General features: G+C 37.2%; 1 protein-coding gene across 1 annotated transcript in view; it reads left to right on the forward strand.

The window, feature by feature from the left end:
* Window positions 1-22,873, forward strand: part of LOC140166280 (elongator complex protein 3) — a 32,230-nt gene that overhangs the window by 4,693 nt on the left and 4,664 nt on the right. Inside the window, exons 2-15 of the mRNA XM_072189690.1 lie at window positions 7,914-8,016; window positions 10,299-10,389; window positions 11,425-11,472; window positions 12,634-12,768; window positions 13,730-13,798; window positions 14,837-14,991; window positions 15,555-15,635; window positions 16,985-17,065; window positions 17,534-17,660; window positions 18,803-18,996; window positions 19,487-19,643; window positions 20,673-20,845; window positions 21,351-21,405; window positions 22,247-22,328. Of these exons, the coding sequence (XP_072045791.1) occupies window positions 7,914-8,016; window positions 10,299-10,389; window positions 11,425-11,472; window positions 12,634-12,768; window positions 13,730-13,798; window positions 14,837-14,991; window positions 15,555-15,635; window positions 16,985-17,065; window positions 17,534-17,660; window positions 18,803-18,996; window positions 19,487-19,643; window positions 20,673-20,845; window positions 21,351-21,405; window positions 22,247-22,328 (1,551 nt within the window). The remainder of the gene's footprint in view (window positions 1-7,913; window positions 8,017-10,298; window positions 10,390-11,424; window positions 11,473-12,633; window positions 12,769-13,729; window positions 13,799-14,836; window positions 14,992-15,554; window positions 15,636-16,984; window positions 17,066-17,533; window positions 17,661-18,802; window positions 18,997-19,486; window positions 19,644-20,672; window positions 20,846-21,350; window positions 21,406-22,246; window positions 22,329-22,873) is intronic.

The following is a 22,873-nucleotide window of genomic DNA, read 5'->3' on the forward strand; positions in this document are numbered from 1 at the left end:
AATCCATCTAAATATTTTAGCATTAAAAATATACAGGTTTTTGACCCTTGCTCTATCCAATTATTTCAATTATACCTTTGGGATACCAGGCCTAGACTAGAAGAGAAATCAACCTAGCCAAAATGTTTTTACCAGATTGTTGATGTTAAATTTAACTAGGAAAGACCTAGTTTTGACAAATTGGTGCCAACAATTTATTTCATAATGTTCTGCATGATTGTTATTGATTGTTATTTTTGTACTCATTAAAATGAGTCAATCCCCCCCCATTTCCCCCTATCCTCAAATGTATACGGAGAGGTCAGTTACACATTGAAGAAGAGTTGGCATAGTGTTTAGTTTTATAGGAATACATTTAGTTTGTTTTAAAACTTGAAAAACAAAAGGCAAGATAATTATACTTTTAATGTTTATGTGTGTTTGTGACATTATATTGCGACTGGCGATACCCAATTAGAATGAACAAAAGCGCATAAGCATTGGTAAAAGGCCGCTGATAATGAAACCTTGAAAATAATGAATAATGAAATAGTTGCCTCATTATGAGCTGAAAAAAATGGGACGCTAAACTCAACATCAAGTTTCAATAGCCTTAGCTCCAGTGTTACGAGATCTTTTTCAAACATCTGTGGACACGGGAGATGTACCTGGTGATTGGAAATTGGCGAACGTCACAGCCCTGTTTAAAAAAAGGGGAGAAAACGGACCCTGGTAATTATAGACCAGTATCCCTAACTTCTGTCATTTGTAAAGTGCTCGAACATATAATACACAGTCACATCATGAAACATCTTGATGCAAACTCCATCCTTGATGATAATCAGCATGGGTTTAGAGCCAAGCGGTCAACAGAGTCGCAATTGATCCTGACTATTGAAGACATCGCAAGAAGCCTAAATACCAGTTCCAAGACGACTGTGGATGTGGGAGTGCTTGACTTTAGTAAGGCCTTCGACAAAGTGCCGCATAAAAGACTTATCCATAAATTACATCATTATGGGGTAAGAGGATCCTTACTGAAGTGGCTAGAAAACTTCCTTACCAACCGGAAGCAGAGTGTTGTCATTGATGGGTCCAAATCTCAACCAGCTGCTGTGCTCTCCGGAGTGCCGCAGGGCACGGTCTTAGGACCACTGTTGTTCCTGCTGTATATTAATGACTTGCCCAACAGTCTGGATGCTAGCTGTAGACTCTTTGCAGATGACTGTTTAGTGTATAAAGATATCAAGTCACCAGCTGATGTAGAGTCCCTGCAAAATGATTTCATTAAGCTGGAACAGTGGCAGGATAAGTGGTTGATGCAGTTCAACCCAAAGAAATGCTGTGTCATAAGCTTTGGTGCAAAAGAAGTACCAAACCATAAGTACACATTTTGTAGTGAAGAATTGGATGTGGAAACCTCTCATCCATATTTGGGGGTTCAACTAGCCAACACATTAGAATGGGACATTCAAACCCAGCATGCAGTTAAAAAGGCCCAGCGAGTTTTAGGTATCGTCAAAAGAAATCTTTGGAGTTGCCCAGAAAAGGTGAAGACAACCGCCTACTTGACGCTTGTTCGTCCCCACTTGGAGTATGGTACAGCTGCATGGTGTCCTTACAAGAACTTAAATAAATCTGCTTTGGAAAGAGTCCAACGCCAGGCTGCGAGATTCTGCAAGAGGGACTACACCAGAGAACCTGGGTCTATGACCAAGATTTTGCATGAACTCAACTGGAACACATTGGAAGAAAGAAGAACAGGGAAGCGGCTCACAACCTTTTACAAGATGGTCAACAAGCTCATTGATGTTCAGATGGATGAGTATTTAACCCCAAATACCAGGCTTACCAGAGGGCACCAACTCAAGTTTAAAGAGACATCAACCAGGCTAAATAGTTACAAGAACTCCTTCTTTCCAGCCACTACCAAGATGTGGAATAGTTTGCCCGCATCTGTTGTCAATTCAGCAAGTTTAGGGACCTTCAAGAGTAATGTTATGGAGCATATCACAGGAAGTAGGAGTCAAAATTAATTTGCGTCCTCCATGCGAGCGAAAGGTCAGCAGCTCACCGTTACCGACGAAACCACATTGAGATTGAGATTGAGATTGAGTGCGGAACTCAGTCCTCAATGATAGTTCATAGTCAGTCATTTTATCTTTATATATATGACTATCATTTGAGGACTGAGTTCTTACGATAATCGTTCGAGGTGCAGTTTCAGACAATAGCTTGGGATTATTGGGGCAGAGGTTACCTATTGAATCCTTTCATGACCACTGAAGCATACATAGTCAAGTCTGCCAAGACACTCGGCACGAATTGAAAGACCATGTCACTCTCGACAAAAGAATGCATGCATGTCAAAGGTCATACGACACCAATTTGGTGTTTGTTATGCTCCTCGAAATATGTACCTTAAGGTCTATGTCTGGCCTAAGTACTAGTAAATCTCACACAAAAAGCTGGAAAATGAGTAGTGCCGTACTATTTACGCTGACTTTTGTATTCGGCGAGAAGGACGATTTTGACCTCCTCGTTTGTTTACAAACAGAGAGGTAACACATTTGCTAGTTAGCCAAATTCGCCTAGACCGGGGCCACAGAGGTCGGTATATATACACAAGAGTTGCATTAGTGTACATGTTTAGTTCTGGAAAGGGTCCGCGACGGTCCGCCATTTTTTTTTTATAGATTTTGAGATCATTTAGTAGACTTGCTTAAGGAGGCTGTGTACTCTCAGACATGCATGTAGTAAAAGTGCAATAACTTTGTAATTATTCGCGCAAGACATATAAAAGTATACATTTTTATGAAGGCAAGGCATCATTAAATCTTAATATAAATTATACAGATTTGTGGTAAAAATAACAATTATGAAGAAAATCACAAAAAAGCGAGTTTTTGGCAATATTTGTTAGGTACATCATAACAAAAAAACACTCTTTCCAAAATATTTTATTTTGTTTTTAGCTCAATCTTGAGGCTCCATTCCAAAAACTGTTTTTTTATTTTTTTGATATTGGCCTTATTTTTTTTGATATTGACCATATAAGGCATCAAATTGAACTTTTTAAAATTCACAAAAGCCTATTTGCACAAAATGATGCCTAAAATCGGAAATAGACCAAAATATAAAAAAAATGAGAAAACCGTTTCTTGAGTCGATCAGGCTTTTTACGATGATCATATTTGCTTACCTATAGATGCTGTATTGATTGAGTTATCGTGTACCTAAATCGTCATTTTACCGAGAAAATGAACATTGAAATAATGGCCGTTGAAGTTTAAAGTGGTCACATTTTGCACTTTCATCGAATCTCGCAGGAGAATGCGGCAGTTTTTCTTTTTCTACCTTACATTTACATAAACATCGGGTAAATCCACGGCCCCTTGAGAAGTTTGAGCGAAATCCATTCATAACTTGATATTTAAATCGGGGAAAGAACTTGAAAAACCCACATTTTATCAGCTAAAACGGAGCCATTTGACCACTAGGTTTTTGTGAAATCAGTGCTTCTGTGGTGTTTCCATAAGATGCGCCGCGCATGCAGATAAGCGTCGGCGTATCGCGTAGCGTATTTGTGCGTTAACAAATTGCGCGACACGCAACGCGATGCGTTGTTGCTTGCAAGCGTGTACCCTGCTGGTTCAACAAAGATTTTCTCTCCTTTTCAATTTCAAACACGAGTGGAATAGTGAAATAAAATCCTTAAAATATTGCAGTTGGAGTAAATTTGCGAAAGAAACAATGTCTAGAGTACACAGCTGCCTTAACAGTCGTTTTCATTATCCTAACTACAGTTTGCTCATTGAAAAGTGAACTTTGACGTACGTGGTGCGAAAAAGTCTTGCCGTACATTCTTTGATTCATTTATAATTTTACATGCATGTTTCAGCCAACACGGTTACGTTTGCGGCCACGCAGCGGTATACAGATAAGCTCATCTAGGTTTTACTAAAGTAAAACATCTTTGAGCGGGGCCCAAACACAATACGGTTCATATTTACATAGAAATTTAAAAGAACAGATTGGACAGGCTGGTCAAGGAAACCTACTAGTTTTCTATACTTCACTTGACCCAAATATATGATTTTTTATGGTGATAAGACAATCGCACATGGAATTTTTGAGGGATTTTGATAGCAGTTCCATAAAAATAAGCTGCTATCATCATGAGACTAAGATCTAGAAACACCACCGAAATGCAGAATCTTTTTGACAAGATGTAATTTTGCTACGGAAAGTACACTAAGCCAAAAAAGAAACTTATAATTTTTCACAAGGTCATATCTTAAAATCCTCTCCATAAAAATGAACAAAAATTGCACACAGGATTACTTCAATACTCTACTCTAAACACTGGTCAGTAACCAACCAGTTGTCCAACTGACACAACAACAAAATGCACTGACATGCAACACCTTCCTGGACCACATTCACAGTGCAACAGATTTCTTTGGCTGGGTTGCAATTATTCGCCTGTACATGAACAAAAATTACACACAGGATTACTTCAATACTCTACTCTAAACACATGTCAGTAACCAAGCAGTTGTCCAACTGACACAACTGTAAAATGCACTGACACGGAACAGCTTCCGGGATCACATTCACAGGCGAATAATTGGAACCAAGCCAAATAAATCTGTTGCGCTGTGAATGTGGTCCAGGAAGGTGTTGCATGTCAGTGCATTTTGCTGTTGTGTCAGTTGGACAAAGTAGTTAGTGACTTGTGTTTAGAGTAGAGTATTGAGGCAATCCTGTGTGTAAGTTTGGTTAAATTTGATAGACAGGAATTTATGATATGACCTTGTGAAAAATTATAAGTTTCTTTTTTGGCTTAGTGTAGGCCTACTATGACAAAAAGGTTTTCAGTTTGGCTTTCTTTACTCAAGGGCTTTAATTTGATACATAAAATGATGCAGTTTGATGGCAAATTTGAATTCACCTAGCATACCTACTATTACGCTAGACTGCAGAACTCAGTCTTCAATGATAGTCAATAATTTATCTATTGGACGTTATATGACTATCATTTGAAGACTGTGAGTTCTTATGATACATCTTCCGAGGAGCAGTTTCAGACAATAGCTCGGGATTATTGGGGCAGAGGTTATCTTTAGAATTCTTTCATGACCACTGAAGCATAGTCACGCCTGTCAAGGACACTCGGCGTGAATTGAAAGCCCATATCACTCGCCACAAAAGAATGTCAAAGGTCATAAAACACCAATTTGGTGTCTTTCCGCTCCTCGGAATATGATGCTTAAGGTCTATGGCTACTATTACGCTGACTTTCGTATTCGGCGAGGAGGACAATTTTGACCTCCTCGCTTGTTTACAAACAGAGAGGTAGACAAAAGGCCTGTCAAAACTGTTCCGCTTGTCCAAATACTCAAGTATCAAAAGGATGGTCCACAATAGAGTGATAGGGGATTAAAAAACTGTGAAGTAGGACCATGTGCTTCTTTTGTCCAATTTGCCATCAAGATTTCGAATGGAAACAGTTCAGACCCAGAACACGGTCATGTCAGAAATTAATATTTTGTTCTGGGTCTGATTATTCGGACTACTTGACACTAATCTAATGACAGCCGCATGACCGTTCTCCGCGGCTGGCCAGCTGCTGCTGGCTGTCTACTACATGCACTGCAGCATCGCTACAATTCACCAGCGAACATGCAAATAAAGTCTGATCCTTTAGCGCAATTCACTGCGCTCCTTACCCTGGATGGAGGCACAAGTAAACCAAAACCCATCAATACGGCGCAGCGCATTGAACTTCATAATAACCTATGCTACACGTACCACGGGTCTACGCCCCATCAAATGTCAATTGTTCAAATAAGTTCAAATAAGTTCAAATAACATTTTCACCCTATATTCCATCTCCAGTCGCTACGATATATGGTCTCATTTCTGTGTCAGTTTTGGTCCAAATTGTGGTCAGAAACAGGTGCAAAAACATGCGCAAACTCCGTCAATTTCTAGCAAAATTTTGTACTTCGAGGGTCCAGACTTCTTAAATTAATGTGTTGTTGATGACGCTAAAACAAGTGGTGCCACAATAATACAAAAAAAATTATCATTTCGATTTTGCCTTTAAAATTGCTTTTATTCAACGTAACAATAATATTAATAAAGGAAACAGATTATTATGATAAAATAAACTTAAAACATTAAAAACTGAATATTTTCAGGTTGTGATAAATAAGTAAATACACATTAACCGCATGTCGTCAGTCCGGCACACCTGTAATAAACAAAGTGTGAATTTCATCAACCAGGCCGCCAGCTGGGATTTCCCCATCAAACCATCGTTACGGATACACAAAGTGCAAGATTTCCTGACGATGCATTTACAAATATTGCAGAATTTACTTCAATTCTTAGCAGGTTGGTCAAAATTTGGGGGCTTTTATTATTTTAAAAAATATTGATAAAAATTTGAAATTTCTAATTTTCATCATCAACTAATGATTAAATTTGAAGTTTTGTCTGCGTCCACATAAATGCATGGGATATGGACGCAAAAAGATGTGCCTTCATGTTCAATTGGGAGCACAAATTGAGCTCCTCAGTTCTACCAGGAGTGTAATTTTAAGTGCTCAAAGTTGCGCTCCTGAACAATACCAGGAGAGCAATTAATTGAGCTCCACTGATTTATTTAAATGAAGGACTGATAGATGAATCAACCCAGAATGGAGAGAATTGGCTGTTGACACAAGCTCCACATTGAGCGTGATAAAAAATTGTAACCATTCATGACGGATGAACAATTCTGCAGAGATCACAAAATCTTGACAAGGACATGATTAACTTACAGAGATACGGGTGGCAGTATTTTGCTCTTTTTTACGAGAGCACCCTGTTAAGGGCTGGGGTATGAACGTTTGGACAGTATTTATTTTGGGACATTAGAGCACATCAGACATATCGAATTGCATTCTGAATACAAAGAAAGTCATTCTGATATCAAATAATTTTGATTTTTGAAATGCATAATTTAATACACATTTTATGGCAAATCATTAAAATTGATATTTTTGATATTTAACAGTACTTGAAGTAAACTTTATAAATCTGATGATTTATACTTAATGTGTATGAGGTGGGATGAACAGCCGACGATCAATTGAAAATTTTTACCTTTTCGTATTGAAGATATGGATTTTTTTCCTAAAACACCACAAAAATTAGGTCTTTTTGGGAAAAAATCCATATCTTCAATATGAAAGGTCAAAATTTTCAATTGACCGTCGCATTTCTCCTGCTACATACACTTTAAGAATATATCATTAGATTTATATAATTTACTTCGAGGACTGTTATATATCAAAAATTTGAAAAATATCAATTTTTTATAATTTGTCATAAAATTTGTATTATATTGTGATTTTCAAAAAATGAAAATTATTTGATATCAGAAAGACATGCTTCGTATTCAGAATGCAATTCGATAGGTCTGAGGTGCTCTCATGTCCCACAAAAAATACTGTCGAAACGCAATAAACGCTCCTTTTAGATCCCTTAAGTGACATAAAATGTGACCTGCTACCATGAAATCAGCGTAAAGTCGCAAGGTGTTAGTCACTCAAAACTACTGTGTTGGTGTTCACTCACCTGTTAAAACCACTAAGTATGTCTGTATGTCCTTTGTGAATGGGGGCATAATGGGCCATTCACGAAGGATAAAACTACTGGCTTGTACAGGAGGCGGCAAACAAAGAATATCAATTTAGTCAGACCAAATATCTCGAACTACCAACGCAACAAAATGAGTATTTTGTGGCGACAATTTAATGCCGAGTTCGTGGTAGCAGGTCACAAATAATGTACTAGATTTCTGGCTTGTTCGTTCCCAATTTGGTACAATTTGTTTTACATTTACAGATATTTTTGTTCATTTTTATTCTCTTTCAATACAGGCCCTCAAGCATCCCATGCTGAATTGATGGTGATGACTGTATCTGATATTGTCAATCAACTGGTAGCTGCACATGAACAAAAGAATGATATCAATCTCAACAGGTGGGTCTTAATTGTGTATACCTGTCCAGTTCTGATGGTTGTAGGGTTCCTATGGGTCATATCATGGAAAACCAGGAAAGTCAGCTTTTGTCTTTTCTAGGCCTAGGCCTTAAAAGTCAGGCAATTTTTTAATATCCACATTATTTTTATGTTACAATGTTTTGGGCTTGAGCTGCAGTTAGATGAAATTGAGGTATATTGCGAAAAAAATTCATTTTTATACCAAGATTGACATTATTCAAGAGTCCAGAGTCCATTATTATACCAGAGGTCCAAAAATGAGACCCATATTTTGTACTAAGCCACCCCCTCCCTGGCTGAGTTTCTGTTTCATAAGATATGCCAATGTTGAAGAACACAGCGATGTCAGGAGGATAGGAATGATACCCGATCATGAGTGAACATTTCTGGACTCCTACATGTAGTCCTAACCAATATTTACACATTGCTGCTTTTTTGAAAGATTGTGCTAAAAAAATGAAGTGCTCACAATTTTGACTAGATGCCACAGTAATGTGTTTTACCAAACACGAATATCTATGCCCGTGACCACACCTAACCCCCTTCCCCTATTCACAAACGAAAACTTGGTGAGCACCATGTGAAAGCACTTGTTTTAAGCTTTCATTTGATATACATGTAATGCTCATAACACTGGACTGGCCCACACTCTCTCTAATACCATACCAAGCCTTCACTCTCTTTTATACCCCCATCAGACCATCACTCTCTCTAAAAAAACCACCAGACTATACCACACTCTCTCTTATACCCCATCAGACCCTCACTCTCTCTTATACTCCACCAGACCATCACTCTCTCTGAAACACCACAAGACTGGACCACACTCTCTCTATAACCCCACCAGACCCTCACTCTCTATAATACCCCACCAGACCTTCACTCTCTTTTATACTCCATCAGACACTTACTCGCTCTAAAACATCACCAGACTGACCCATACTCTCTCTAATACCCCACCAAGCCTTCACTCTCTCTTATACTCACTATACACTCACTCTCTCTAGAACACCATCAGACTGGCTCACACTCTCTCTAATACCCTACCAAGCCTTCACTCTCTCTTATACCCCATCAGACCCTCGCTCTCTCTAAAACACCACCAGCCTGGACCACACTCTCTCTAATACCCCACCCCTTAACCAACCACACCCCTTGTCCCATCATGACAACCTTTTGAGGTGGTCCAAGGAACCAAAATCAAAATGCCTACACATTCCTTTTTCAGGGAGTTTTTGTCAAGTGATGAGTTTTCTTGACGTACCGTACGATTCAGACCTTTATCATTGCAAACACAGGTAGCTAACAAAATACTAACTATTGCGCTACACTGTGTTAAATTGTCGTACCTAGTTTGCTTTTTAAAGCCTTTTAGACTTTGACCTCTGGGGATGCGGCTAACAAAGAATACATCTAGGGTCATGGGTCATCATTGTACCTACCAAGTATGAACCCTGAGGGCGCTGTAGTTCCTGAGCTAGAGCTGTTTGAAATTTTACACATATTGCCCCCTGTAGCCCATGACCTTTGACCTCTGGGGTCGATGTTACTGCAGAAAATATCTAAGGGTCATGGGCCATCGTTGTACCAAGTATGAACCGTGAGGGCGCTATAGTTCTTGAGCTAAAGCTGTTTTAAAAGTTTACACATATTGCTCCCTGTGGCCTATGACCTTTGACCTCTGGGGTCGTGACTACCATAGGTTACATTTAGGGTCATGGGTCATCATTATACTAAGTATGAACCCTGAGGCGCTATAGTTCTTGAGCTAGAGCTGTTTGAAATTTTACACATATTGCCCCCTGTAGCCCATGACCTTTGACCTCTGGGATCTGGGGTACCCTAGGAAATTTTTAGGGGTCTTGGGCCATCATTATACCAATTATGGGCCCCGAGGCTACTTTAGTTCTTGAGCTAGAGGGGTGCAAAGGACTGGTCTTAAGGAGAAGAAGAAGGCGAAAAAGGAGAAGACTAAACGCAACAAATACAATATCTATGCCCCGTTACACGGGCATAGATAAACACAACAAATACAATATCTATGCCCCGTTGCACGAGCATAGATAATGGTTAATGGTCAGGACTTGTCACATTCATTTGGTGTATTTAGTATTAAAATGGCTTAGAATTTGTCTCAACCAAGTTTGTGTATGATTTAAGAGCCACTTGAACCTTCCAGAGGTGTTGGGTTTTATGAACGTGTGTCGCAAAATATCATGTATTACACTAGTTTCATGTATGTACTTTTTGAAACTCTTTAGGGTGAAAAATTTGTCTTCAAGGAAGTATGGGCTTACATCACAACCAAGATTAGTTGATATAATTGCAGCAGTACCACCAGCATATAAGAAGGTTTGTATACATGTGTTTATATTGTGAATGATGAAATTGTGATAATTAAGTTCTAAATTCTTTTGCACTTGCCAAAGCTGAAATCTGAGAATTCGCCAGCGAAGTGGTTACATAACTCCTTGGCAACTGGATCACGCACCATTTGACATTTGTAGTACATGCCATAGATTTTGTGTTGCGATCATTTCAATCGTTGTGCGGAACTCAAAAGCGTGGTCCAGTTGACATAGTGATAATCGGATTACACGTAACACTTCACTGGCGAATTGCAGCAGGACCTATAAATGTAGAAATATAGTTTTGATTGACCTGTTTTCCTAATATTAGAATCTAATTATCTAAACACCTCAAAAGAAATAAGTCCCCCTCTGAACATGTCGTCATAACATCATAAAGTTTCGTTTTGTACCAACAAAACTAACTTTGAAATAATTATATGACTGTTTACTAAGTGCTGTGTGAAAATGAGAGATTTCCATGACTTCAGGGCTGAATGAGCCTAAATTGAAGACAAAAAGTGCCCTTTCTAAAAGTCACAAAGTAGGCCTATGCTAGTTAACTGCAAGGCGTATTGGGACAAGGAATGGAACTGACCATCTTACAACTCACTGTGCTGAACTCTGCACCAAGGGGATTTGCATGGCTGAATGATCAAGAATCGATACACATTACAGTAAATGTTCACTTGGTGAGGATTTTAAACTGCACTCAAACACATGGGGTTTTCCATTAGTAACAAGCCATGAATCAACTTTTGTGACAAGCATAGGCCTACTTTGTGACTTTTGTCTTCAATTTGGGTTCATTCAGCCCTGAAGTCATGAAAATCTCTCATTTTCACACAGCACTTAGTAAACAGTCATATAATTATTTCAAAGTTAGTTTTGTTGGTACAAAATGAAACCTTACGATGTTATGACGACATGTTCAGAGGGGGACTTATTTCTTTTGAGGTGTTTACTTGTAAATTCTTTGTCATGAATAGAACTAAATGTTGGTTGATATAATAGTAAATTGTAATTTTTGTTTTTTCAGGCCCTTCTTCCAAAATTGAAAGCAAAACCAATTCGCACAGCTAGTGGAGTAAGTACATGTAGCGTTGTTAGCATCATTTTTTTAGGGAATTATAAGTAAAATGCTTGAAGTACATAACATATGTGTTCCGTTTTCTTGGTAAAGAGAACTGCATTCAGTGTTTTGGTTGGAAACCAGTTTATGTCATAGCTTCTTGGAGAAGACTTTGTCAGACTAATTAATGTCATTTTAAGCTTGGCTTTGCCTCAAACACTCCAAATTCATGCAAACAATAATGGTCATCAACATCAACATTCTGCACTGTTACACGTCTATGTTGAGGGTGCAATTTTGCAATTTGAAAACTGTTGGAAACTGGTATCCAATTCACAAAACGGAATTTTCCTTTTAGAAAACAAAAACTTTGGTCTCTAGTGTGCATTGTAACACAGTTACATGCTTACAAGTTAAACATTATGCATGACATAATGCAACATAGAACTGGTAAAAAAATTAATGGAAAATTGCTTTGACTTATGTTTTTTTATTGTAAATATTCCAATTTCAAATCAATCATGGAAAAAGAGGGAAAATGAATAGCTGGACGTATTTGACATCATTGTTTCATTGCCAGATAAAACAAATTAGGGATTTCAAGGAGCATATTGATATTATCACCAACTTTGTTGAAGAATGAAGACTTCGGTTTTACCAAAGAATTACTTCACAAATTGTTTTTCATTGTCTATAAAGTTGATATATGATTTCTTTTTTACAGCTGTGATTACAGCATCAATTGGGAAATTGTGCACAAATCAAACACTTGTATGAGGCAATCTGGTAACTGTAATTTATGCATTGATGAAAAGCTGGCAGTCCTACTTGCCAAAAAAAACAATAGCTCAAGTGCCCTTAATAAAAGATCTGAGCTAGTATCTAAATGTCGTCATGGATACAAACCAGCCAACCGTGCTAAGAAAAAATAAGACTGTGTGATCATTGTCATATTATTCCACCTGATGATTGCTACATGCTTGTAGCATGAAACTCGGAGTAGTGGCCATGATGTGTTAATTAAACTTAATTAATTATTTTATTTTATAATTAGCTCTACTGACAGTTATGTTAGTATTGAGCACTCTTGTATAAGGCCTATGATAACTTTTTCATTGGATGATTTCTTTATTAAATAGAAATAAGTTTTTCATTGTTTGCTTGATACACTTGTAGATAGCTGTAGTTGCAGTGATGTGTAAGCCACATAGATGTCCACACATAAGTATGACAGGCAACATTTGTGTGTACTGTCCTGGTGGTCCAGACTCAGATTTTGAATATTCAACTCAGTCCTACACAGGCTATGAGGTAAGGGAGAGACATGATTGATAAAGTGTGTAGTATATTTTGGAGGTGCTCTGAAATGTTTCCATTGACCTTGTTTACCGTTTATTCGGCTGAAAAGTGTTCAATAGAATACATTTGTGAAGGCTGTCATCCATCCAGGTATAATAAATATTATATTGGAATCATAAAACTAATTAATCAACTGGACTCAGGTTTTTGAAAGGCTACAGTATTGCACCTTAAGTGCATCTTCAGGCCGTCTGTTGATCTGGCAGCAATTGGTCATTGACCACTGGCGAGATAGTGTTGCCAGAGGTTGTTGATTTAGAGTCAAACTTCTTAGGAATGTTCTTGATTACGGAATTGTAGGCCCCTGTTGAGTGAAGGCTGTTCTTTCTTGATATAAATCGCTTCCTTAACTCCCCTTTCGCACGACCTGTGCTGCCTGTCTAAACTCACAACGTCCTTGATGTTGAAGGTGTGATTTGTGCGGTCCAAATAATACATTGCAGAATCGCCACAACTACAATGTACTACCCCGGTACATGATTAATTTCCCTAAAAACGGTAAATATGTACATTGAAATTGCAAGGTCTGCAAATGTGTTGTGCATTATATGGAGTGAGTGGGCCCAGTATTGCTGTCTAGTGATGACTGATAAACTTGAAATTGTCTTCAAATTGTCAATAACCAAAAAATTTTTGTTTGTTTTTTGTGACACTCAGAATATCTCTGATGTTTTTCCTAGTCCCTTCAACAACTTTAAGGGTACTCGTAATACTCTTGCCATGTTACTATGTACGATAAGAAGGTGTATGATGTGCAGTTCAACTGGACAACAGCAGATGGCATTAGCAGCCAATCAAGAGACAAGTGTATTTAAACACAGTGACTATGTGGCATACGTAGTAAAGTATGCTTCCGTTAAAAGGAATACTGTTCAGCGATTTACTTTATTATTTATTTTTTATATTCTTGTAGCCAACATCAATGCGTGCAATCAGAGCAAGATACAATCCATATCTACAGACAAGACACAGAGTAGAGCAGGTAAGATTCTCCTCGCGATATATGTGATGCGATCAAGCAAAATCAGTCGGAACTCGGAAATATTGATTTTGAGATATAACCATACAAAGGAAATATTTCCTTTTGTTTTCTCTTGTTTTGGAAACTCTTTAATTGCTCATATCTTTGGAACTGGTCGTTCAATTTCAATGGGGTGTTCTGCAAAATCCAGATATGTAAATGCCTTTTACCTACCTATAAGAAACTGAAAATTTAATATTTCCGAGTTCCGACTGATTTTGCTTGATCGCATCACATATGTAACTAGGGATATGTGCACTCCTTGTTCAGCTCTGCATGTCATAATGCTGCCTCAATTTCATGACTTTTTTTATTGAACAGTCAACGCATTGAAATGTGGTATTTCAACTGTTTGGGATACTTTCTGCAGCAAATAATCATGATCATTATTTGCTTCTTTTGTGTGAAATATCATTTGAAAGCTTGGACCCATATTCTTCCACAGTTTAAGTTTTCTAAATAAGGCATATCTTTTCATTTACAATGCAAGAACTTTTCTTACAAGCTCACCATATTCTGCATTAAGGGGTACGCCCCCTGATAAATTTTGTGACTTAATTATTTTAACTACACACTGCATGGTAACAAAAGTTATGTATATTATAGGGACAAGGAATCCAATTACTTCACTGAAATTTCAGCGAGTCAAGACAAGTGGTTCATTATATATGTTAAGAAATGAGGTACTTTCTAGCGGTACCTCTTTTCTTATCATAAATAATGTATTGCTTGTCTTGAGTCACTGAAATTCCAATGTAGTAACTGGATTTCTTGCCCCTATAATATACATAACTTTTGCAAAAAATGCAAAATAGTCACAAATTTATCAAGGGGTGCAGTACCACCTTAAGGTTAACTGTTTATGAAAAAAGGTAATTGCATAAATGCAAAGATATGTGGGCAGAAATCAATTTTGACTCCTAATTTAGCTCTCTCATTTGACAAGTTTACATAGTTCTAAGAGCGTTGATTTGTCTTGTTTTATACATTCCTTTTCAGTTAAAGCAGCTAGGTCACAGTGTTGATAAAGTTGAGTTTATTGTTATGGGCGGTACGTTCATGGCGCTAGGGGAAGATTACAGGGACTACTTCATACGCAATCTTCATGACTCCTTGTCTGGTCATACTAGTAATAATGTGTCTGAGGCTGTCAAGTAAGTACTCATCTATGCTTTGACTTAAAAGTGAACATTTTATTGTATATTACTGGCTTGTCATATTGCACTTCATATATTTCATCATTGTATTGCTTTACTTTCCTCAATAGTCAGTCAGTAGCCCTACCATTTTTGAGCTTAATTCAAGTTAATTGGCTTCTAAGCTTGGAGTTATACTAGATCATGTTAGCTTGTTTTTTTGTAAATATTTGTTAGTCAATCATGAAGACAGAATTATGTATAGAAAAATGACTTCTCTTTTACTCAAGAAATGGGTTAAAATATTGTTAATCTTGAACCATGGGATCGAGCCTCCAGCTAAAAAAAGCTGATGCTATTGTTTTCCATAACAATGTTGGTTATGGACACTAACATCGTCTAATTAGGAGGAGGATCTTTTCTACTTCATTTGTTACATAGTAATGGTTATCTAGACATTTACTAGCCTGGAGTTTCCTTTCATGTGTTCTTAAAAATAGGTAAAACAAATAAGCAAAATAAACAAATCTGCAATTATCTGTACATTACTGACATGTCAATATGTTCTTTTGTCTGTACAGGTACTCTGAAAGAAGTAAAACCAAATGTATAGGAATCACAATAGAAACTAGGCCTGATTATTGTCTAAAAAGACATCTAAGGTGAGTGATTATGAAAATGAACCTCTTGAGTCAAAAGCTTTGTGCAAAATTTGTAACTTCATTGAAAACCCATGGAAAAGTTCATAATAAGAAATGTTTTATTTCTTGTTGCTTAGAATATTCAGTTTGTTACATCACAGAACACTACATTCTAGCATACTTTAGGGATTGAATGTCATGGCTAATCGAGTAGGCAACATATCATTATACCAAGACCATGACTTTATGTTCTTATACTTTACTCCAGGTGACCCATGTTCTCATACTTTACTCCAGGGTAATCATTCAGTGATGAACTTTGTTTTACCATGAACCTCAGACAAGGGAGTAGGAAAACCAGATGATATCATAATTATATACCACCATAGAACCTACAGTGGAAAGACATAAAAATGATGAGAATATGAATTACATGTTTTCCCAAAAGTGTGCAGTCTAGTAATATGTGATGCAATCAAGCTAAATCAGTCGGAACTCGTAAATATTGATTTTGAGATACAGCCAAACAAAGAAAATCTTTCGTTATGTTTCCTGTTGTTTTGGAAACTCTTTAATTGCTCGTATCTTTGGAACTGGTTGTTCAACTTCAATGGGGTTTTCTGCAAAATGCAGCTTTGTAAATGCTTTTTACTATCCTGTAAGAAACTGAAAATTTAATATTTCCGAGTTCCGACTGATTTTGCTTGATCGCATCACATATGTTGATGTCAGTCAGATGTTAAATCTGAAAACAACACATCTAGGAGCAAGTTTTCAACCTAAGAATGCTCTTAAAATGTTTTCCAAGGTTCCTTTTAAGTATTAACCATCGCATATACGCATACAATGTCAAGCGTGTGCATAGGACTTTGTGCAAAATAATACACGCTGGCTGGTTAGCAGTACGCTTAATTTGTAAAATGGAATCTGCAAACATTATAGTAAGTTAGGACTTGCGATTTGATCAATTAAAAGGGCATTTCGTGATCCACAGCCTCATCCCCCCACTTTTCTCAAAAAAAGTTGGGATTTTTATATCACTGGAAACCTCTGGCTACATAATGTTTATGTACAAAATATTTCTTGCAGATTAATTCGTTTAGCAAAGATATCGTGAAATTTGAATTTCGTTCTGTGCACCAGAACGAAATTACAACGCATTGTCTATGGAGCAGTGTAATACACATAATCATGCATAACTCGATAACGCGAGTTCGGAATCAACTGAGATTTTGTGAATGGGTTTTGTTCGTTGATATCTAATGAAAAATGACATAAATAGAGGATGCTAGGATCACGAAATCATGTTTAGTTTACAATGTGATGCTTCACTTTCTAATTTTACGTAATTTGCTCCCTTTCATTTGCAGTGATATGTTGAATTATGGTTGTACTAGACTTGAGATAGGTGTCCAAAGTGTTTATGAAGATATAGCAAGGGATACAAATAGGTGAGTGAAAAGCACATTACGTTATTTTAATCCAGTATGTAGTAGATTGGTCTTGTTCAGCCATAAATTGAATGTTGGCCAAGTGGCTGAATGTGTTTCACATGTTTATTTCTCAAAAATATGCAGGATGAAAATTTGTCTAATCATTTCCAATTTATTTCTACTCCTTAATTTCCTTAATATAATGTAAACAAATGAAGACCGCTTTTATCTGATTTTAAAAGATGGATCTTTAGTTGTGATATGTGCCATTCATTCAAATACAAGAATAAAGGGTGCACTGTTCAATTCAAGTTTTTTATTGGTATAAGAAGCTATGAGAGCTTGTAATCTTAGAAGTTTAATGTGTAATCATAAAGGTAGGAATTGTATGAACCCGTATGTATGTATCCCCTTCTCAAAAGGGAGAAATTGTTATAATATGGATCACACAATCTTAACATTTTGATTGTTTGATTACTGTTGCAGGGGTCATACTGTGAGAGCAGTGTGTGAATCTTTCCAAGGTGCCAAAGATGCTGGATTTAAAGTAGTTTCTCATATGATGCCTGATCTACCTAACATGGGCTTGGAAAGAGATATAGAACAATTTATTGTAAGTGTAATTGTAACAGTTTTCCTGATATTATTCAGTAACAAAAAAATCCCTTATCCTTCCAATCCTTGAAGAAAATACTGGAAATCAGCAATAGAAGTATAAAGGCAATAATAAACATGCCAATGTTTCATTTTCAGAGATGTAAGTTAAGGAAATGGGATCTTGTTTCAGGAAATGTATAGATATGGGAAAGATGTGTAAATCTTGTTTTCAGATTATTTTCAGGGTACATATTGGTTTGTCACTTAAAATATCTGCATAAGTTAAGATTGACACAAAAGTAAATAAGTAATACAAGAGAATGTATAATTGATCAGATTAAATGCTAATTATATGAGATATTTAGCACATTGATATAGGCCTGTTATCGATAGAGATTTTCTGTATCGCCATGTTGGAAGAAAACACTTCCGACAATCGACATGTATCGACAGTCAACAACCTGACATTGTGGGAAATATCTTAACTTGCCCATTGATCACCAACCTATTAAGCTTACCCAATATTCATCAAAACAAATGCTCTACAAAGATCATGTGTGTGGCATTACTGCTCTACCCCCACGTGATCTGCACAGTAGTGAACATTATGTCATGATATTCCAAAGCTGTAATTGGTTGGAAGGTGCCCATGTCACTGACATGATATTTACATATATGTGCTTGTCCATTTATTACGTTATTATTCACATCACTGTGATGACATCTTTTGCATGTCTTGTAATTTGTGAATTCAATTCTATGCTCCTGGTTGTGGGGGTGTGCCTTATAATGGTGTATAATTTTTGTTGAACGTGTGAACTTAAGGTCAACAAACTTGGATGAGTGCACAAGTGGCTAAACTTTCTATGCCAGGGTGTGGCCTAGTAATTTTCAAAAAGTTGCTTTCTTGCATGAATGGTAACTTCCTACTCCTAGTTTGTTTTGGCCTTGTGCTATTTATATTTCAAGTGTTTGAGCTATCAGCGGCTAGTGGCTTTTGATGTTGGGAGACCGTACATCGTTTGTGTTTCTATACTACCATTGAGTGTACTAACATGTCGGAAGTCTTTGAATTTTCCGACTATCGATACTTTCGACAGTCGATAACAGGCCTACATTGATATGACCTTCATTTTTCTTTTCTTTTTTCTTTTTTAGGAATTCTTTGAGAACCCAGCCTTCCGACCCGATGGATTGAAACTGTACCCTACACTTGTGATCAGAGGAACTGGTCTGTACGAACTCTGGAAGACTGGTCGCTACAAAAGTTATCCACCTAGCACACTGGTAGATCTAGTAGCTAGAATTCTAGCATTGGTACCACCATGGACAAGAGTCTACAGAGTACAGAGGTAATTAGCCAATGGGAAAAAATATCCAGCACAAAAAGCAATTTTTTTTTTTATGAAATCTAAAATGTGTATATTCTAGGAGAGGGAAGAAAGTCAGTCATAGCTGCAACTACATGAACGTAAACTTTAATGCTAATGATAACTGGTCTGAATACTATTTCAGTATTTGACAGATTAGCCAGGGTAATTTGTTTGATAAATGATTGTCAAAGTTATCTTACAATCTACATGTTATTACCTAATATTGCATGTATACTGTGTTCAACATGCAAATGGCAAGACTCATACCATCATGGATTCCCATAGAATGTTGTTCACGCTGTTGTGCTCTTTGCACTTTGTGTAATGTGTGCCTAGCATACGCTGATGTGAATTTACGCCAGCATAAGTTTTGACTTTATTGACATACGCAATGTTTTATAAATTGATATATTATATGCTATCTCTGTTGGTTAATTGAATTTTTGAATTCACACGTTTTGCTTCACAGAGATATCCCCATGCCTCTAGTAAGCTCAGGTGTAGAGCATGGTAATTTGAGAGAGTTAGCCTTAGCAAGAATGAGAGACTTGGGTACACAATGCAGAGATGTGAGGACACGGGAAGTAGGAATACAAGAAATACATCACAAAGTTCAGCCTTATGAGGTAAGTGTAATTAAAATATTGTAACTGATCAGTAAAGATTAGAAGTAAAGTCTTAGTGTAGTGAGGATTTTACAAGCCAAAATGTGTCTAAATTGAGTCTTCAAATGCACTGTTTTGGCCCTTTCCCAAGTATGAGAAAAGAGTGCCAACTGCCAAGTTATGTTGAGGTGAAGTAAAACAACCATCACTATAATTTGGTTCATCTCAAGTTTGGTAGTGACGTATGTGCGTATTTTGCTCGCCGCAGTATCAAATTGTGCGCGTAAAGTTAAATGCCATAAGTGTACATGCACGCGTACATGGGCGGTTTGTTGGCACGCTTGCAGCGCAACCACGAAGTAGCATTGACGTCACTACCAAACTAGAGGTGAATCAAATTATATGTTGCTTATGCATCCAGCACTCAACCTAACCAACCAGCATTCAAAGTAACCTGAGGTAATGCCAGCTGGAACGATAGTTAAAAAAGTTAATATTTTGTTCATTAAAGAGCTTGCTCAATAGGATTATCTGTTATCTCTGGAGCCCATTTTAAAACTAATATAGTGCTGAGAAAGAATTGATGAATAGCTTGCTAATGGGCATTTAAAAAAAACTGCACATTTGAAGGTAAAGTGAAGGATATTCTTGAAGACATTCATTAGGACTGTTCATGGTGGAATTGTTAGTTAAAATTCATACAACGAGTCCAATAAAATTGCACTTACATGCAGATTGCAAATGTTTCAAAAACTGAAAGACAGGATTGTTGTCAAAGAGAGCAACAGATATAAGATGGATTAAAGAAGTAACCATGATAAGGAATTGGGGCAGCACCATGAACAGAGATGTGGGGCAATACAATACTGTTGCCGAGTGGAAATTTATGAATGAACTGTGCGCCTTAATACGCAGTTGTTAGCGCCGAATTTGCAACATCATCAAAGGTTTACTGCAAAATATAATAGTGTTTTGCGTCACATAACATCTCTTCAACTGCTCACCACAAGGCTGAATCAATCTTGATTTGTTTCTATGTACCAATTACAGGTTGAATTAATACGTCGTGACTACACAGCTAATGGCGGGTGGGAAACATTCTTATCCTACGAAGATCCAGAACAAGACATCTTGATTGGTCTGCTAAGGCTACGCAAATGTTCCGAGCAAACTTACAGACCCGAACTGAAAGGAGGGGTGTCGATTGTCAGGGAATTACATGTGTATCCTTTTGTCTGTGAATTCTGATGAACCAATGACCCCCTATTACATGTTCACTAGCCTCTATCAACTGTTGGTCTGATAAAAGGCTTGACAAGAGGTAACATTGGTCAACTTCAATTTCCCTATTTGGCTTGAATAACATTATACTAGGGCTCAAAATATTTGATTATAATTGCTATTTGAAAAGATTCTACAAATAAAATCTAGCCTTTGTGTGTACTGGTTAGTGGTTACTGTTGACAAAATGTTTTTCACTGGGTTATTTTATGAAATTTGGGGACAAATCGCACCTACATGTAGTCACTGTAATGTGGAATGAGGTGTGAAATATACAAAAATGCTTGTTGCATATGATTTATACTATGCTTTTGTGTTACCATGCATCCCCATGTTGGTTTGAGCCATCCTTTCCATTCAGTTTGGTTCAAGGCAAGAATAGTGTGTAACAACATTGGTAAACATGTCAATTTGTTTTTAATTGCTTTCCTTAATGTGCAATATTAGTTACGGAAGTGTTGTGCCTGTGAATGCAAGGGATCCTAGCAAATTTCAACATCAGGTAATGTAGGACTGTCTTTTTTTATTTATTTTCTTATTTGATACCACCAGTTTACTTTGGTCTTAGCTACAGATATACTTTTAATATTATTCATCTTGTTGAAACAAAAACACCCACAAATTTATATCAAGATCGTGGTTATTATAAAAGCAGGTCACATATTTAAAGCTCAAAAGCTCTTGACAGAATTAAGGTGAACTATGGGAGAACATTTGTTAGGCACTCATCTCTGGGGCATGAGGTTCCGGGATTAATTCCTGGTGGTGACAACTTCCTGGGGTATTGGCATGAGAGAAATAAAAATAAAAATTTAGTTTAAGATTTTATTCAGACTTTCACTTTCCTGGTTCCTGGGTGTACATATCCCAGTTTGGGATGTCCCATTTATATACTCAGTGCAATAAAGGTGGTAAACTACATTAAACCAGGAGTTCTGATTAATGTTTGTCTGATACCAGAAATGATGTGTCAGTTATATTACTATGTTTTTTTATCCATGTTGTCTGCTTTTTCTCTGTTGACAATTCTCAGTGAACGGCCTATTTCAGATTCATCACTTATTTACTTTACTCTGTTGACAAGGGATGGTCTTCAGTGAACAGCTCTTTTCAGAGCCACTAAAACTTTACATTAGCATTATATAGGCAAGGTGTGGTTGTTCTTTGTTGACAAGGGGCAGTCTTCAGTGAATGGCTCTTTTGGAGCTATCAGGCAAGAGACGGCCTACGTGTCTCAATCTTAGGTACTTTGTCCTTTACTCCTGATGAAAGCTTGACAGTTCCAAATTTGTCTGACGGCGAAACCGCAAATAACTTACTAATTGTTTTCTATCCATGTTCAGGGTTTTGGTATGCTGTTAATGGAAGAAGCAGAAAGAATAGCAAGGGAAGAACACGGATCTTGCAAAATTGCTGTCATCTCAGGTAAATACATAGATAATAGACCACATTACTTTATCTCCCTGTAACATTGGTATGGTTTTCTCAATGTATAGACCACTTTACATCATTGTTTATCAACAAAGGCGAGGGATTGGTCTGTCAATATGCCCGAACGAACCGCTACACTGTTCAATGGCTTTCTGGTACTATATGAAATGTGGTGGGAGATTTAAAATACACATGCCCTGAGCAGACTACGATGCGCACGCACACTGCAGGGCAAAGAACAATGAAAAGTACCATAATGCGTGCGCATACTGCCGGGCAATGACGTCACATGTCAAGTGGTCTATAGAGATATTGTTTTGCTACAAATAATTTATACAAAGATGTAAGATATTATGATTATTTTGGTTGTGCAGATTTTTGTCCATGAAAAGCTACATAGATATGCAGTTTTGCACTTGATAGTTCATGACAGATGAAAGGAAATACTACTTTAATTTAGATGCATTTTCAAATTTTTTTCACAATGAAAATCTGTGGGACTTCGCAATCAGTTGAGGGTTGACAGCCTCGCAAGCCCA

This window comes from Amphiura filiformis, chromosome 12 (assembly GCF_039555335.1).
Source record: "Amphiura filiformis chromosome 12, Afil_fr2py, whole genome shotgun sequence".
NCBI lineage: Eukaryota > Metazoa > Echinodermata > Ophiuroidea > Amphilepidida > Amphiuridae > Amphiura > Amphiura filiformis.